At 37.3% G+C, this 18,506-nt stretch overlaps 2 protein-coding genes across 3 annotated transcripts; both read left to right on the forward strand.

Moving 5' to 3' along the window:
• The first annotated feature begins 5,117 nt into the window (after window positions 1–5,117).
• On the forward strand, window positions 5,118–10,217 carry LOC125212986 (pentatricopeptide repeat-containing protein At5g55840-like). 2 transcript variants are annotated; one of them, XR_007174805.1, is made up of 4 exons: window positions 5,118–5,515; window positions 5,852–6,021; window positions 6,105–9,397; window positions 10,165–10,217. XR_007174805.1 is itself a non-coding variant. In XM_048113309.1 (4 exons), exons 2-3 carry the CDS (start codon window positions 5,874–5,876, stop codon window positions 9,335–9,337), a joined length of 3,381 nt encoding a protein of 1,126 aa, XP_047969266.1. In that variant the 5' UTR covers window positions 5,118–5,515; window positions 5,852–5,873; the 3' UTR covers window position 9,338; window positions 10,165–10,217. The 2 variants fall into 2 exon arrangements, 1 of the variants encoding a protein (XP_047969266.1); XM_048113309.1 differs by having other exon boundaries at window positions 6,105–9,338.
• Window positions 9,743–13,492, forward strand: LOC125210134 (nucleolar complex-associated protein 2-like). The gene is given in 13 exon segments (XM_048109708.1): window positions 9,743–9,796; window positions 9,913–9,954; window positions 10,165–10,233; window positions 10,709–10,921; window positions 10,971–11,210; window positions 11,531–11,666; window positions 11,669–11,832; window positions 11,931–12,254; window positions 12,367–12,385; window positions 12,388–12,572; window positions 12,692–12,781; window positions 12,867–12,964; window positions 13,071–13,492. Coding segments are annotated over 13 exon segments (1,785 nt in total). The 3' UTR covers window positions 13,222–13,492.
• The last annotated feature ends 5,014 nt before the right edge of the window (window positions 13,493–18,506 follow it).

The following is an 18,506-nucleotide window of genomic DNA, read 5'->3' on the forward strand; positions in this document are numbered from 1 at the left end:
GCTTTTTTAAATTAAATTAATACTTTACTTGCGGAAATAAATAAAAAAAGGGGAAACGGATTACTTGTAATTTGGGATTTGGTGGGGAGAGTTCAATATTCAGATTTTGTCTTAATATTCAATAAAACTGTATTAAATTATGGGTTCAATTTAATTAGTAAAAGCTAGTCAAATAGATCCGTATCTGATTTATTTGTTTTGTACAAGTCTTCCGCTGTGCAAGGGGCACCAAACCCCAACATGAGTATCTCCACATCGGTGAGTCGACGGCCCTGGAATGTCTGAAGGATTTCTGTGGGGGCGTGATAAACGTTTTCGGTGACGGTACTCTCAAGCCCTACTCCGAAGATTGTCGAATTTGACGAGATGCACGGGGAGAAGCATGGGTTCCCGGGATGTTAGGCAAGATAGATTGTATGCATTGGGAGTGGAAGAACTGCCCAGGCCGGAAGGGCCCTACACGACGCTACAAGTCAAAGAACCCCACGATAATCCTCGAGGCCGTAGGCCGGGCCGTGGATCCGGCATGCGTATTTTGGGTAGTCGGGTCGAACAACGGCCTCAGCGTCACTGAACTCGTCTCCACTCTTCAGCGAAGTGCCGGGGCGTCGGTCCAGGTCGTCTCATTTGTGGCCAACGACAACCGACATGATATGGGCTCTACTTGGCGGATGGGATATACCTCGGTGGCCGGTCTTTGTGAAGACGATCGGATGCACGCAAGTGATGAAAGGAATGCCTACTTTGCGGAACGGCAGGAGTCGGCGCGCAAGGACGTGAAGCGCGCATTTGGTGTGCTCCCAGTCTCTCGATGGGCGGCAATTAATGGGTCCAACGCGTTTGTGGGATATCGGATGCGTTTCCCGAGATAATGTCACGTCTGCATTATCTTGCACAACATGATCGTCGAAGACGAGGGTACAACACTGACTGAGTTGGGCCAATGATGACAAAGCCGGTCCAGGCCACGCAGACGGCCACCCCTGAGTGTACGAGCGGTAAATTTTCTCTACCGATGAAGCCAGGCCGCCTCGAGAATTTGCCAACATGCGCCAAGTGGATGCTCATATTCAACTCCAGAAGGATATAATTGAAGAGTTGTGGGCACGGAGGATTGCACGGCGATAGTTTTTTTTTTCTTTATTATGTACCTTTTTAAATGTAATTTTTTTTATCTATGTACCTTTTTTAAATGCAATTAATGAATTTTTCCCGTATATGTCTCGTAAATTTAATTCCGTAATTTAATCGTGAGTAATTTTCATTCCAAGTAAATGTAGTATTTTTTTGAATTATTTTTATTGCGGCTGGCCTATGGCTGGCCTAAATCTGATGTGGCATGTGGATTTTTAGTACTGTTGACGTGGCAGGGGGAGAAACTGCTGGCCGATTTCTGGCCGAAGTACCAATTGAGATGCTCTAAGCTATAATGCTTGCAAAAAGGGTTCAAGATACTATATCTACTAATCATCGATTGCAAGCCATGAACACATCATTTGTTGTTGATATTTTTTTTTTATTATGATTAATAAGATTGTGATATTGTTCAAGCTAGTTTTTTTATTTTGGAGAAATCCCCTAAAACACGACCAACAGCGACAAACATATGAAGGTCGATACAATGAAATATATAAATGGTGAATGTGGTGGGTTTTTTTTATTTAGATGGTAAAAAAATTTGTATACTAAAATAAATTAAATTTCGCAATTCTCTACAACTTTAGGTTATATTTGTGTGTGTGTGCATGTACATTTTCATTGTCATCTTACAGTTGAGAAATTCAAATTTATTTATTTTTATTAGTCAATGACGAGAAGAATTTTATGAGAGAAATTTAAAAAGGAAGGAAAAAGGATAAGGGGGGAAATAAATTTGTGGGTGCCATTACAATTAAATCAGAGTTTCACGATAAAGATAGTGGGGATTGTTCCCGAGTATATTTATTATTGGTTGGCATGGTCTAAATAAAGAAGAATTCGAATAAAAAATAAATTTGTTACTTACTTTAATACTAATATAGTTCTAATTGTCCATTAATTATTTTAACACAGTAACATTTATAGTTCGACATCGTAACAATAGGTGAAGATAAATTTGAATTTGATAATTATGCAAAGAAATTTGTTCGAGTTCGGTGTATTTAACTATAAGAGCATCTCCAATGGGTGATAGGTCAGCCATAGGCCAGCCATTCTCTCCCCTGTCACGTCAGCAATGTACCAAAAAAACCACCTGCCACGTCAGATTTAGGCCAAGCCATATACATAATAAAAAGGTAATTAAAGAAAATATATTACATTTTACGGAATTAAAATTACGATTAAAATTACGGAATTAAATTTACATTTACGACACATATACGGGAAAATTCATTAATTGCATTTAAAAAAGTTACATAGATAAAACAAAATTACATGCATAATAAAGAAAAAAACGGCGATTTATGTTGTGGGAAAGGGTAATGCGGGCGTACATTATCCCGGGAAAACAGGGCCGGGGGTCCCACAGGGGGCGTTGGACCCCCCAGTAGCCCATCGAGGCCCGGAGCCCCACCAAATCGCGCTCCCGTCCTTGCGCGCCCAAAATCCCTGTTGCGCAAAGTATGCCTTCTTTTTATCACTTGTTTTCGATCGTCTTCCCCGGCCCGGGCCCCAAAAGGGTTTTACCATCCCCGATAGTAGCCCTATTTTTGGGTTCTTTTTTAACCAAATAGGGGAATTTTGGGCCGGCCCCTGGGCCCTTTTCGTTGAAGAGGGAAACCCAGTTCGGGAGTTTAAATCGTTTTTGACCCCGGGTACCCCAAAAAACGCTCCCAGATCCCCGTGTCGGTACGGCCTCGAGGATTAACGTGGGGTTCTTTGACTTTCCCGGTCGTGACCCCCATTTCGGAGGGGTCGGACTTTCTTCCACTCCCGGTGCATAAATTTTTTCCCCAATAATGACTAAGGGTAAAACATTGTTGTAGAGCCAATGAACATAGAGTATTACATACTTACATGTGCTTGCAGGTAATTTGACATGCAAGCAAAACATCACTTGCTAGAAATCTATCATGTCGCCCACTCGTGCTAGAGCCAATCGGCTCCACTCTTGCATTACACACCTTAACTGTGCGATAAGATTCGTTTTGGTTTTTAATTTTAATTTAAACCTTTTATTTCTATGCAACAGTATATGAAAATTTCTAAAAAATTGACTTAGACGAAATACTAATCATTAGTGGAATCCTAGTTGTCCTATTAACATCTGTGGAGCATATATCATGAATTTATCAAATGTGGAATAGAGTGAGGGAGGGGAATAGGGAATTTAATGAGTAGGTTTATGGATGGAAAGTTGGTGTAAATGGGATTAATTGATGATTGCTTTCAAGGGGACATAATTTATATAACTGCTTTTACTGATCACACTTACACAAATATTCAAATTTTCACCTAGTGTCCTAGTAAGTCTATGATAAAATCCATTACTATTGCCTTCTATTAATGTAATATATATGAACTATATCAAGAGCAACCTTTTATTCATAATACCTCACATCAAATATTTGATTGCCACTGTGGTTTATGTGCTTAACAGTTGTTTGAAAAACTAACATGGCAAAAATGACATTGATTTCTCAAAATTTTATTTCGAAACCACAAAATGAAATGAATGTATGGTATATTTGTATATGTACTTATTTTCGCATAGTTATTTAGAGCATGCGTAACATAGATAATATATTCATTCAAAATGGAAGAACGCTACCGGGACACATTGTAGGTGTCTAGTCTCCCCATCCATTTTGTGTCCACGAGTTGTGAGGGAAGGCATTTCGCCACACACACAACCTCAACCTAAGAGATGTCGTCGTGACGCCCACTTGCTGTGGACCTGCAAGTGAGCTTCTTTTCTTTTTTATCATTTTTTAAATCAAGAACATAATAGTACTATTATTTTTAAAAGTTACCCATTGTTCGAAATATACCCTCCGTCAAACAGATTTTCTATCCGATTTTTAAAATTTTCATTTTTTATCATTCAATGCTTATATACTTATCTATTAATATTATATTCAATCTATAACTTTTCCGCACTCAAAAAATCTTCATTACATTTCATCATATAAAATGTCCTTTCAACATAAGAACGAATACTAATGACAACAAATGAATCCTAATGACAACAACAGTGCATCCGACGATACTAACAAGCTCATCGGGTATCTTCATCGAACTCGGTCCTGCATAAAAAACCTCATAATACGTGCATCGTGATTGAGAGCTCGTTGTGGAAATGCTATTTCAGGATTACTTTGCCGAGGAGGCTCGACGAGGGATATTTGTCTTCGTTGCTGGTTTTGTATGCGCCTAGAGTTATTCTTGCGCATAGCATGTACATTGGCGGCTTAGGATGAATGAGACGGGTCGGTTGGCAAGATCTTTGGACATTGCAAAATTGTACATCGCCCCCCAACAAATTGCCAATGGGAGAAGTTCCAACATCTTCGACGAGAAGTTACACACGTCGACTTCGGTGCATAATGCTTGAAGAGTCTAAACCCCACGACTGCCAACATTCACCGCATACCTATGTCGTTGGGAGTCGTCTTTTTCGATTCTGCCACCCGCTACCTACTTCAACAAGATCTAATCATACACATTTGATTTGATAAAAAAAACTAGTGATTTCAATTTACATGATGTATGTTGTTGCTTATAATAAAATATAAATTTACTCTTTCAATTATGTATATTTTGTTTTTAAACTATTTTAATTTTAGAATTTTAATTATGTATTTTTATTTTTTTATAATAAAAGATTATAATAAGAGCATAATTATAACCATATCATAATTATCTAAATAATTTATATGTACTGTATATAGTTTGGAACCTTAACTATCTAAATAAAACTAAAATTTTCGAGTTATAAAATTCCATCTAAAATTCCAAAATCCAAACTACTTTAAAACAGCCCTGTTTAAAATAAAGAAATAAATTCAAATTATATAAAAAATGATAGTAATAAATAAATTCAAATAATGTAATAAAATGATATTATAAAAATTGATTTTAGTAGTAAATAAATACAGTAAATAAATTCAATCAATACAGTGAAGTGAAGCCCTAATTTCAAGTGCATCTTCTTCTTTGTCTAATTTCTTCTCTATGCATTTTCTGCAAAATAAAAATATCATCATCCTCCATTCCCCTTCATCATCCTACAATTGCTTCATAGTGGTGAAATTGCATTTTTCGAAAATATATTTCGGGCAATGCGTCGATAGCACTGGATTCAAAATGCATTGTATCGTTGCTGTTAGAGCTTCTATGCATTTGGGCTCAGTTCAGTTTCGATAGGGTTCAATCGGAGAGTTGAAACACAATTTATTGCGCAATCGCATAATCAAGAGCGAGATTTGAATGGGTAAGCTGGGAAAGAAGGCGCAAAAATTTGCGAAGAAGCATCTTCAGTCCGTGCTGAAGCAGTGGCGAAAGACCAAAGCTTTATTTAAGAGGAAAGCTCCAAGTTAGTAATCCGCGTGAATAATATGTTTAATTCTAGATATTTCATTACTTGGCGACTATATCAAATGCAATTTCGTTAATTTTGTAATCTTAATTAGTGTAAATAAATTAAATTTCATTGTTTTTTTTTTCAAATTTTTAATAATCAAGAGAAAAACTTAAACTAAATTTGTGATTTGCCAATAATTTATCAAAAGTATCAAAAGAAAGTATATATTGATAGGGTATGAAGGCGTATATATGATCTATTGAATGTTACCAAGAGAGTTTGAAAATTTTTCCCTATATTCAATTTCAATATACTCCTAAAATGTAATCTCCCCCAAAATTTTTCCAGTCACCACTCTGTAAGTAAAGCTATGGCGTCGCGCTTCAGTTCAAGGATGGCGCCAAAATGTAATCTTTCTCTCAAAACTCCAAAAACCAGAGCTCCACCGCCGTTTGATTACCCCAAAGATATCCCCCAATTTCTCAGAAACACCTGCAAATGCAGCGCATCTTCTCACGGTATATATCCCACCCTTAATAACCTGTGCATCTTCATAGAAAAGTTCATGTCTTTTTACAATTTGGTTGGGGTTGTTGAACAGGTAAAGAAGCTGCAAGAAGTGTATATGCAGTTCTCACAATCGATAGATGGGAGTCGCTGAATTGCATGAAATACAAAACGGCACCGCATAGGCGAGTTCACGGAAGGTTAGCTCTCAAATTCTTGAAATGGGTTGTGAAGCAGCCCGGTTTGGAGCTCGCCCACATAACTCACTTGTATTCTATCACCACCCACATTCTCGTTAGAGCAAGAATGTATGATTGTGCTAAGTCAACTTTGAAGTATTTGTCGGACACGGGTTCGGGTCCAAGATCAGTTTTTTATGCGCTGATGGATACTTATCCTCTCTGTAATTCAAACCCTGCTGTTTTTGACCTGTTGATAAGGGTTTATGTGAGAATGGGGGCAATTGATGATGCTTTAGAGGCTTTTCATTTGATGTGCTCGAGGGGGTTTAGGCCGTCGATGTATAGTTGTAATATGATTCTTGCAGCAATGGCCAAGGCTCGGCGTGCTGAGCCTGTGTGGCAGTTTTTTGGGGAGGTTATTGAGAATGGTCTGTGTCCGAATGTTGCCACGTTTAACATAGTGCTGAATGTGCTTCGTGGGGAGGGGAAATTGAAGAAGGCGAGTTATTTACTTGGGAAGATGGAGGAGAGTGGTTATGCCCCGACTGTGGTGAGTTATAATACGGTGCTGAATTGGCACTGTAAGAAGGGGAGGTATAAGGAAGCTATGCAGCTGTTGGATCACATGAATTTCCGGGGAATTGAGGCTGATGTTTGTACATATAATGTGCTTATAGATGATTTGTGTAAGAATAGCACAAATGCTAAAGGGTATCTACTCTTGAAGAAGATGCGGAAGAGGATGGTGATCCCTAATGAAGTCACGTACAATACTCTCATAAATGGATTTGTTAATGAGGGAAAAATGGGAGTTGCTGGGAAAATTTATCATGAGATGTGTAAGGTTGATGTTTCACCGAATTGTATCACTTATAATGCACTAATTGATGGGCATTGTCGCAGAGGCGATTTTGTCGAAGCTTATGGACTTCTTGATGAAATGCAAGTGAAGGGATTGAGGCCGAATCAGGTTACTTATGGATCTCTTTTGGATGGACTCTGCAAGCATGGAAAGTTGGATTCTGCGAGAAATATACTTGCGAAGTTAAAGCTCGATGGAGTTACTGTCAACTCTATAATGTATACTACTCTAATGGATGGAGAATGTGGAAGTGGCAATCTAGCTGAAGCTATGGGGTTTCTTGATGGAATGTCTAAGAATAATATTCATCCTGATATTGTGACATATTCAGTTCTTGTAAATGGATTTTCTAAAGCTGGGAGGATAAATCATGCAAAGGAAATAATCTGTAAAATAGTTAGATCTGGAATCAGAATGAACACAATTGTATATTCTACTTTGATTTGCAATTTATGCAGACTGGGAAATATCGATGAAGCAATCAGATTTTATACCATAATGCTTCGTAGTGGTCATTTTCCAGATGCTTTCATATGTAACTTATTGATATCCACTCTTTGTCGAAGTGGAAATGTGGCGGAGGCAGAGGAATTCATGCATCACATCCATAGAATTGGTCTTGCGAACTCTGCTACCTTCGATGCAATTATTGGTGGTTGTGTAAGTAAAGGAGACGTCTTGAGAGCATTCAAATTGTTAGATAAAATGGTTGAATTCGGCTACCAGCCTACCGCCTTGACATATGGAACTTTACTGAAGGGACTGTGCAAAGGAGCAGATCTTCAGGAAGCGCTTGACTTCTTTAGTAAGCTTAGGAAAATTCCTCATGCTACAGACATAGTCACCTACAATACCATGGTGGCTGAGTTATTTGCTCAGGGCTATTTCGCATCGGCTCTCAGTCTTATAGATGAGATGGTTGAAAACAACATGTTTCCTGATAGTTATACATACGGTTGTCTGATTGCCGGTTTATGTATGACCGGGAACGTCTTCACTGCAATCCTTCTGTTGGAAAGGGGAGTGCAGAGAGGAACTCTTTCTCCGAACCAATTTATGTATTCGAGTATAATTAGTGGACTCGTCAAGATCGGCCAAGGACGAGCTGGCATTTACTATTTTGATGATTTGGTAAAGCAAGGTCTGAATCCTGATATAGTTACTCTTAATGCAGTTATTGATGCATGTTCAAGGACAGGAGAGCTCGATAAGATGGACTATGTCCTGTCAGTGATGGAGAGCCGGGGTTTAACCCCTAGTTTGACTACGTATAACATTCTCTTGCATGGGGAATCAACACGAAAAAATATTTCTGGTGTCTTCGCGTTGTATGGAGCCATCTTGAGTACTGGCTACGTTCCTGATAAATTTACTTGCCATTCTGTTATTCTGGGGCTGTGCAAATCCGGGATGCTGGATGTTGGAGCTAAGTTTTTGAAAATGATGATCGAGAAGGGGACTCGTGCAGATCATTTGACATTTGATATGCTTATAACAGCGTATAGTCAGAGAGGCGACGTGTCAAAAGCCTTTGATTTGCTGAATTTTATGAAATTTGTTGGAGTTTCCCCTAGTGAAGTTACCTTCTCTTCTATCTTCAATGGTCTTAAAAGAATATCAAGATGCCATGAATCCCATGCTTTACTTCATGGGATGGTGGAGAATGATTTTATCCCGACAATCAGACAGTACTGCAGATTGATAACAAAAATGTGTAGGTGTGGAGATATACGTGGCGCTCTTAAGCTTAAAGACGAGATGGAGGCTCTTGGCATTAGCTCCCGCCAGGTGGCTGAGAGCGCGTTGGTTAGGGGGCTCGTGCAGAGTGGGAAGACAACAGATGGGATGGCCATGCTGAAAAGCATGGTGATGAGCAAGCTCGTTCCGACCATTCCAACTTTCACTACAGCCATCCATGCATTGTGTAAAGAATCCAAAATGTCCGAGGCAATGGAGTTGAAGCTTCTTATGGAACGTCATGGAGCTATACCGGATGTTGTGACTTACAACGTTCTTCTCTCTAGCTTCTGCCGGAGTGGTGAACTTGCTCGTGTCTTCATGCTGTATGAAGAGATGAAACGCAGGAGTGTTGCCCCTGATGCCACCACATTCTCCATTCTCATTGAGGCTGTTTCTGCTGAGAACGATTCTGTGAGAGTCAAGGAGATACTGGCTGACTTGGAGGAAGGAGGGTTCATTAGCCAGAGTTCGACTGGTGAACCTTGGGGTCGGAGATTGGCTGATGCTGTGGCAAATATAAACCTCGCGAAAGGCAAACCTTGAGGTCAGTAGGTTCTATTTTGCAGAAACCTGCGCGACTCCTCAGGCTGGCAAGGCAACACAGTGCGTGATCGTGTTGAAACCCGAATTTTGTGTCGTATTCGTGTCGTGTTCGTGTTCGTGTTACACGTTAAGAAATAATATTAATATATTATAATATTATTATTATTTTATTTATTTTGAAATTTAAATTAGGTTTAGTCTAATGGAGCACTTAGAATTAGTATAGTATCGTGTTCGTGTTACACATTAAGAAATAATATAAATATAGTGCCGTTATTGTGTCGTGTCATATATTTGTTGTTACACATTAAGATTGTTTTCAATTTTCATGCCCCTGATGAAAAAATTATAAAATAAGGGGGGTGGGGGGGAGAAAATCGTCAATAGGAAGGATATTAAGATATAATGAATCCAAGTCCAGTGCTCTGGTTCTGTTTTTATGGTGTTGTTTTGTCTTTTGTATGCTGATAATTGGAGTTGACTTTTCACATGTTGTGAATATGATTATTATGAGTAAGTAGGCACCTCTTCTTTATCTTTGATTTCCTTATGACTTTTGCTTTCCTGAGCTTCAGATTATGGTGAATTGCTTGGTTGCGTGTGCTTATATGGACGTGGTAGGACTTATTTGCTTACAACTAAACTGACCATAAATTGGCATGGATAGTTTTACTTCCCCTTCTTGTGTGCATTTTGTTATCATCTCACTCGTGTCATCAACCCTCTCAATGCTATTGTTTGGCCCCTAAGCTTTTTATCATCTACAAGTTTATGAGAAAATATGCTCTCTAATATTTAGTAAGGTAACTTGCTTTATAACATTACAGGATCCAGGATTCAATAATTTCTTAGAAAGCTTCAACAGTGGTGCTATGACAATTCAAAATGAAGATTCAGTAAGATAAGTACTATTTTTTTGTCTCTTTCCTTTCTTTTTATTGTTCTTTCTTGTTTAGGGCATGGGGAGGGTTTTTATTATATTCTTCTTTGGTGAATATGATGCCTGACTTATATAATTAAGAAACCAAGTATAATGTCTGCTTCAATTCAATATTTATTATGTTTCAAATAGTTTTTCAGTTATTCCCCCCCCCCCCCAAGCTACGCTGGATGCAGAAATGAAAGATTATATCGTCCCAACTAGGATATTCTAATTTTTCTATTGTATACGTAAAAACATCACAATAGTGGGACTATATACCTGCATCTTTCAAGATGGTGCTGAAGTTTTTTAATGGATATAGTACTTGTTTGGTTTCAGTATCGAAGAATTAGATATTGTATATTGGCTTCATAGTCCATTTCCCGCACATATGCCACGATCTCACTGTTAGTTTATTAATAGATTTTTCCTCTTTTCTTTTATAACAGTGCTCAGACGAAGGTGACTCAAGCGATCACGAGGAGTCAGGTGAAGATGACCTGGACAAAGATAAAGAAAAATTTCTCTCTAACCAACTCATTGCTGCATGGTGTCAAATGGTCAAAGAAGATAATAGCCAGTCGGCGTTCATTAGCCTGCTAAATGCCTACCGTGCAGCATGCCATTATGGTGTTGAATCAGTTGCCATAGAATCGACAGCAGTGAAACATTTTGCAACATTCTCGTTTTTACACTCTCTAATGCAGATGATGTATTTCGAGGCATATTGCAGATATCATCTTCGAACAGCAAAAAGGAGACAGTAGAAAAACTACAGAAAAACTCAAAGTGGAAAAACATGAAATCTCTTGTCAAATCTTTTGTGAGAAGCACATTGTTTTTGTTGGATCAGATTACCGACTCAGAAATTCTGACTTTTGCAATGTCGAGGATCCGAGCTTCCCTGATATTTTTTGTTGCTTTCCCATCTCTGGTCCAACGACTCCTAAGGTAACTTGCAGTTCTCTTTGTTTTGAAATGTTTTTTAATTAATCTCGCCTGTTGCATGGAGTTCGGGATATTTGCAGTTTTGTGTATTACGGACTCTAAAAGCAAAATATACAACTTGCTATAATTGGATTAGTATGTGAAAGACGATTGTAGTAGTTAGTGAGGAAGGTAAAGAAGAGAACTCCTTGCTTAATGTTCTGTAAAACTAGGCAAAATGGATGGCCTTTTGATCGTTCATTCAAACCAGCCAGTTTTCAAATGAAAATTTCCTAATGATAAATTTGTATCACCTGATTCCAACACTTCAAATTTATCAACAGGCAACAGTTCATTTGTGGGCAACAGGTGGAAGGGTCTTATCATCAGCTTCCTTTTCCGTTATACGGAATGTTGCTGCTATGTTTGGTTCAGATCACTTTGATACCTGCCTATCAAAAACTTCCATATCATTTCTTTCTTGGTCTATGACATAGAACATATGCAATTCTTAAGGGATTGCATAGTTAAGAATTGCATATTTGAATTGTGTTCTCTAGATGTGCAAAAATCATCTGTTAAGGCTGTTGCTTCTTTAAGTCAACGTGCCAAGATATTTAGCTTGGCAATACAAGCAAAGAAAAAGGTTTGATACTGATTTGATTTAGTATTATTATTATTATATAAAATAAAAATATATGAAGGATACTGACTGGAATGAGTTGTCCTAATCTTTTGAAACAGGAAGCAGTTAGAAAGATTTGCAGCTGGGAATCTGTTAACTGTGTTGATACGGGGGTTAGGTTCATATCAGCAAATATACGCGACTATGATCTTCAGTCCTTGTTCTTTATGACCGTAAAGCTTATTAATGGTGTAGCTCACATGTTTCCTGGTCCAAGGTATTTACCTCTGAGACTCAAGTCCATCAAGTGGCTGAATCTTCTCTCAAGTTCGAGTGGAACTTTTATACCAGTTGCTTCATTAGTGTTGGATGTTTTGGAATATAAGGTTTCCGGGGAGGGAAGAAAAGCTCAAATTGCATTCAATACTACGACAGTCTTGAAGGTGAGGATCATATTTATTCAATCACAGGCAGAAAATCTATTGTCATTTTCTTCTTGATTTTAATGCAAAATTTGGACATTGGTACCTTGTAATTGGAAACTGTCATTTGCAGCTGCCCAAACATTACCTAAAATAAAAAATCTTTCAGACGAATGCTTTCAGTCTGCTTTCAAACAGCTTGCATTTCACTTTTCTCAGTGGAGCTACCATATTTCGTTTCCTGACCTGGCTACTATTCCAGTAATCCGCCTGAGAAGAATTCTTGAGATCACAACTGTAGAAAGCTTGTGTCGCATTGTGAAGCGTATGATTGATCAGGTACTGTTATTGCTTGCATAGTTCACATTTTTATCATGCGAGTCTAAACAGAAAGTTTCTAAAGATGATAGTTCTGACAAAAGGGCCAATGTTATTAGTTCTTAAATTTGTTACTGCAGGTGGAGCAGAACGCGGCCTTTGTGCAGAAAAAGAGAGAAAATGCACCTTTCTCCCCTCTTGATCATCAATCGGCAGATTCTTTTCTTCAGGTTTGTGTCTCTGAATCCAATTGTTCATACCTCTATACGTGGTGGGAGGTAATTTAATCGAGCATCATGGCTAACATGTATGCAGCTTGAAAAGTCCAGCCCGAACGCTCCATTTACTCAATATTACAGAAGTGTCCTGGAGAAGGCTTGTGAAAGGAAATTGCATAAATTTGATAAGAAAAGGTACAGATACTCATACTCTAACTGCCCTGTATGATTGACTTTAACCAATAACACAAAGAGTAGCATGTCATAATAATTTGTTTCCTATGGAACGACTCTCTTTCAGTTTGACAGAGCTGAAAACTTCAAAGACGAATGCTGCAAAGCACAAAAGAAAACCAGTAGCTGTGGATGTTCATGTTGATGCAGAAGATCAACCTGCTGAAAATGGGATGGTGAATAGTAAACGGAGGAAGAGAGTCCTTGAAGCTCAGTGATAACCATCAAAGCTTGGTTTTCCAAGGAATTCACCCAATTTTGGGATCAGAGTACTCAATTCAAATCCAATATGGCCTTGTTCTTTTCTCATTGTTGTATTCTGTTCGTTGAGTTCGATCCGATGTATCTGAAGATCATAGTGCCTTTTTTGATAAAATTGATAGGAGTTTGCTTAGCATCATCATTATGTTTTAGTGTTGAATACTCAAACATGTAGAGCTCAAATTTTGCTGAGAACATAATTTATCAATGAAATGAGATGTTACAGTTGATGGCTGGTATATTTTATGTGCTCAATAACCTGATTGTGAGACACTGAGATATTGATAAAGATATTGGCGTAACTAATCAACAAAACCAGGTAATTTGGCTACACTAATAATTTGTTTCACTAACAATTGTCTAATCTGATTAACCTCTGTGAATAATGAAACTAAAGCTGAAGAAAAATATGCAAATGCTTCCAATGAAGGGCTCATATCCCCTCTCTCTGATTGCAGCTTATCGACCCGACAACTAGGGAGTTGGGATCGTTGCTTCCACCGCAACTCAGTACTCTTACCATCGCCCACAGCCCCGATGAACCTCTGCCCGTGTCTCCAGCCACCTTCTCATCATGGTTTTGAAACCTCCACGTCGGAGATGGTTGTGGACAGGGGCTGTGACGGCGGCTCTGCCTGTTCTTGATATCCTTCAGCTCCATTTTACTCGAAAATCTTGAAATCCCAGACAAGAACAAGAACCATCTTGCTTTTGCAGACTGTGAAGATGTCAATATAGGCATCTTATGCAGTGGGAAATCAAAACCTTTTCCCTGCTTGCTGCTGTTGTGCGTTTTCTTGGAGCCAAACCTCCTCCACCCAAACAAGCTCCACCCGCTCTTTTTCTTGACGCCCGTTGGTTGTTTGATGTCAACTTCTTTGGTTGGGAGGGCGTCCGATGCATCCGGCTGCTGTTTGCAAGCGATGATCTTATCGCAGAAGAAGATGTTCTCCGGTGGGAAACACGGGGTGGGGTGGTGAGTGAGCTTGTGGCTGAAGAACTCAAAGTAGTCGTCGTGATCATCGGAGGACATAGAGGTTGAGCCTTGTGAATCAGCACAGAGATCCTTCTCCCACTCTTCAACACTCTGATCACCATACAATGGGAGATCACACAAAGAAAGTGTGTCAAATAATTCATCTGTTGTGTCATGCATTTCTTTATGCTCCAAGAATGATTCTTGAGGCAACATTTTGAGTTGTGACTTAGGATTTGGGAAGGTTTGTGGAGTTTATATATGCAAAAGGGATTATATGGGAGACAGATTGTGGCACATGAAAAGGATTGGTGTTTGTTTTTTACTAAAATAAGAAATTGGTTGATGGATTTGGCTTTCTTCTAGATTACAAAATAAAAGTTAAAAGGGGATCTTTAATTTATAGGAGAAGTTTGATTATTGGTTGGTTTTCTAGAAGAGCATGCCATACGGGACGACATGTCACAATATGGTTTTTTAACTATCACAAATTTGACTATTACAATAAATTCGGTATTTGAATAATCCAAATACATTGGATAGTTTTTTAAAACTAAATATTTACTTTAACTGATCTGAGGGTTTGTAATTTGGACTTAGAGTTGAATATGATTTTTTTCACTTATTTTTTCCCTTTCCTTTTTACCAAAAATGAAATAATTACTCAGATCATTTATACTCCCTATTCTCATCTAAGTAATTAAAAGAAGCAAAAATCGAAAATAAAAATAAAAATTTACATTTGAATATCAAGAAACAACAAAGGAACTGTTACACCTGCTTGCAATAAATTTCTCTCTTCTTTTCCAACACATCACAATAGAAGATTAGAAGGGATTGCAAAGCCAAATTTCAGAAAACAAAATCTTAAATCTCTCTCAATTTCTTTGCGACATTGATTATTGTAGAAAATCTCTCTATTTTTTGAGTTGGTTATTTGGTAAACGTCTGTTTGATGTAGTTACTAGTTACCCTCCAAATAAATGCTACTCAGTGAATTAAACATTCAATTATCTAATTGAATTCAATACTGCTCAAACACGACACGCTTGGTATTTCTTGTAGCAAAAAAGGTGACCGGCCCGACAGTTTGTGAGGGGGTTCAATACACAGCGGCCCGTTAGAGAGGAGACCTTCAACCCACTGTCCTGACAGAAACCCATCTCCCAAGGCCTCACACTTGTACCTGAGAGATGGAAGCTCCCACACGCCAATAGTGAGATTCGAACCCAGCTCCTTGTAGCAATATCTGCTCCCCCGGAACCAACTGCGCTAAGCCCCTGCGGGCAGACACGCTTGGTATTTCTTATTCATATGTTTGGTAGGGGTGATAACTCATCTAGGGATGAAATTGTTCATAAAATTCTATCCCTAGATGAGTTATCATCCCTATCAAACATGGTCTTCTACACGTGCAGAAAGAGAAAAAAACTTTAAAATGTTGAATTTTTTAAAACATTGGATTTTGTATTTGTTTTTCTTTCCGAACTAAATGCTTATTTTTCACGTCATATCATATGATTCTTTCAATTTTTGATGCGTTCAAAAAATTCAACTTACGAATTTTGGAATTGAATATGTTAATGATGCATTTATTGTATGATGATGAAAATATTAGAAATAGAGAATAGGAAAGCACGAGGAATAATATGCTACACACCGTATGTAGGTTCTTTATGTGAGCATCACTTTCGTTTGACGCACGTTTAATATTGTTTGTTTTGATTTATATATTTTGTTTGATTCTAATACATTAAAAAATGTTATTGAAATTTTTAATTTAATAAAATTCATGAAAATCAAAGCTCAATTAGCTTGTTTTTTCTATATTTTTAAATAAATTAATAAAATAACAAATTAAGCTTTGATTTTTATGAATTTTGTGAAATAAAAATTTTTAATAACATTTTTTAATATATTAGAATCAAACTAAATATATAAATAAAAACAAACAATATTAAACGTGCGATAAACAAGTGTGATGCTCACATAACAAGCTCACGTAAGGTATAGGTATGTAGCACATCATTTCTCGGAAAAGCATAGCTAATCAAAGTTGAAGGAAAGAACAACGGACACTAATTAATGGTAAAGGTAAGGTTTGAAATTGAAAATAATCAGTTAAATAAGAATGAGATATTGTGTCGAATATAAAAATAGGACTTAATAAACTGAATATTTCATACGATTTCAAATTTTCAACAAAAAGTCATTGTACAAAGAACTTAGTCTTGCCTAAGAAATAAAATAAAATTAGTAACGGTGTAACACAAATTGAAATAGTATGGTACTCTCTATGTCCCGTGTTATTCGCACTTTTCATTTTAAGCCGTAAATTTTGAATTGATTTTTTAATGTAATTAAATTAAAATTTTAAGTATCATAAGATATCACTTAATAAATGAGTTCTTAACTTAATCTAACATATTAATTAAATACATTAATTCTAATTTAAACTATAAATAGTGTGAGTAGTTTGTGACGAGCCGAAATGGAACAATGCAAGTAACATGGGACGGAGGGAGTATATAGTAGTATAAGACGAGATCCACATCCATTCCTTCTAGACTGAAAAATATACATAAATATCTATGAGATATATGGTTCATCTAGAAAAGACCTAATTAAATAATAAATGCGCGTTATTACCTCTTTCTTTCCTACCTTCCAATATTAATCTAAAACTACTTTTCCACTCATTCACATGTCATCTCGATTTCTTCTACTAATATTTTGACAACTCTAATTTTCATCACATGCGACTACCTAGCCTCAAATATCGCCAACATATATGGGACTATAATTTGTTTTACTCATATTGAGACTATTATTTTGGATTATGAGATTACGTACCACCTACATGATCGAGTTCTATTTTTTTCTATAAAACTACAATATATACCAGAAGTACTATAATCTATCTAGTTCTCCCATCTCATAAAAATATGAAAATTTCTTTTCACGGCATATCTTTACCATCACAATTAATGCTACTAATAATAACAAAAAAAAGCACTAAATTTCTTAAAATCTGTATCAAAAAATTAATTTATGTTTTCATGTGAACAACCTCATTAATAAATTTTTAGATAATTATCTCATTATTCAATGTGTCTAGAAATCAGTACGAAAAACATGAGACAACAAAAAAAGATAATACATTGTGTGTCACTATAGTCATTATTTGGATCAATTCTTAGCTTTACACATTGAACAACTTTAAAATTAATAAATATTTAGATTAGTCGTCTCATCATTCGAGGTGTCAAGGAAGTCAGTACGAAAAACACTTGAAAACAAAGAAGAGGTAATATTGTACTCCCTCCGTCGGCCGTCCCATAAAAGTTGAGACAAAACTTTTGGGCACGGAGATTAAGAATTTATATTAAATAAATAGGAGAGATGAAAAAAGTAGGAAAGATAAGAGAGAGTAAAGTAAATGATGGAATAAAGTAAGAGTGATTAGATGTTTTATCTTTTATTAAAAAAAGAAATGACTCAACTTTGTTGGGACGGACTAAAAAGGAATACGACTCAACTTTTATGGGACGGAGAGAGTACTATATCACATTAGTCATTAGTCGGATCAATTATTGGCTTTACGCAATGAATAACCTCAAATTAATAGATTACTCAATCGTCTCACCATTTTAGATTCAAGATATCTACAAATCAACATGAGAACACATGTGACAACAAAACAAAAGGTAACAGTAATACCCAATTTCCGGCCTACTCGACAAGTCTATTAGAATTATCTTGAAATCAGCCGAAAATAAGTGACAACAAACAAAAAGTAATACAGTTGACAAATTTTATCCAACATATCTAGAAATTAGTACGAGAAATACGTGACAACAAATAAAAATACCGTTATTACATAAATACATTGGATGCGACTTTAGTCATTCTCCTCCAGAAGCAATATGAAATCTATATATATACACACATAGTTGTTCCATCATTTGACAACCATCCCCACATTAAATCCCATTGTCAAGAAAAAACCTTGACAAACTAAAAACACCTTCATCATGAACCAAACCACACCATTCCTCCAACATGAAGACAACCAACAAGAACCTCACCGCCTCTCCTTCTGCGATCTCCCACTCTCCTCCGCCACCACACCACCACCACCACCACCCTCCTCCTCTCCCGACCACCTCTTCCAATTCTCCACCGCCCCCGCCCCCTCCCGTCCCCACGACATCATCTTCTGCGGCAAGATCATCCACGCCGGCGCCGTAAGATCCCAATCCCTCC

Source organism: Salvia hispanica, chromosome 3, assembly GCF_023119035.1.
Source record: "Salvia hispanica cultivar TCC Black 2014 chromosome 3, UniMelb_Shisp_WGS_1.0, whole genome shotgun sequence".
Classification (NCBI taxonomy): Eukaryota; Viridiplantae; Streptophyta; class Magnoliopsida; order Lamiales; family Lamiaceae; genus Salvia; species Salvia hispanica.

Excerpts from the sequence above, each read along its gene's own strand:
- LOC125212986 (XM_048113309.1), top strand. The coding sequence starts at position 5,874 with ATGGCGTCGCGCTTCAGTTCAAGGATGGCGCCAAAATGTAATCTTTCT. Across the intron at positions 6,022-6,104 it reads ATGCAGCGCATCTTCTCACG|GTAAAGAAGCTGCAAGAAGT; the intron begins GTATATATCCCA and ends GTTGTTGAACAG.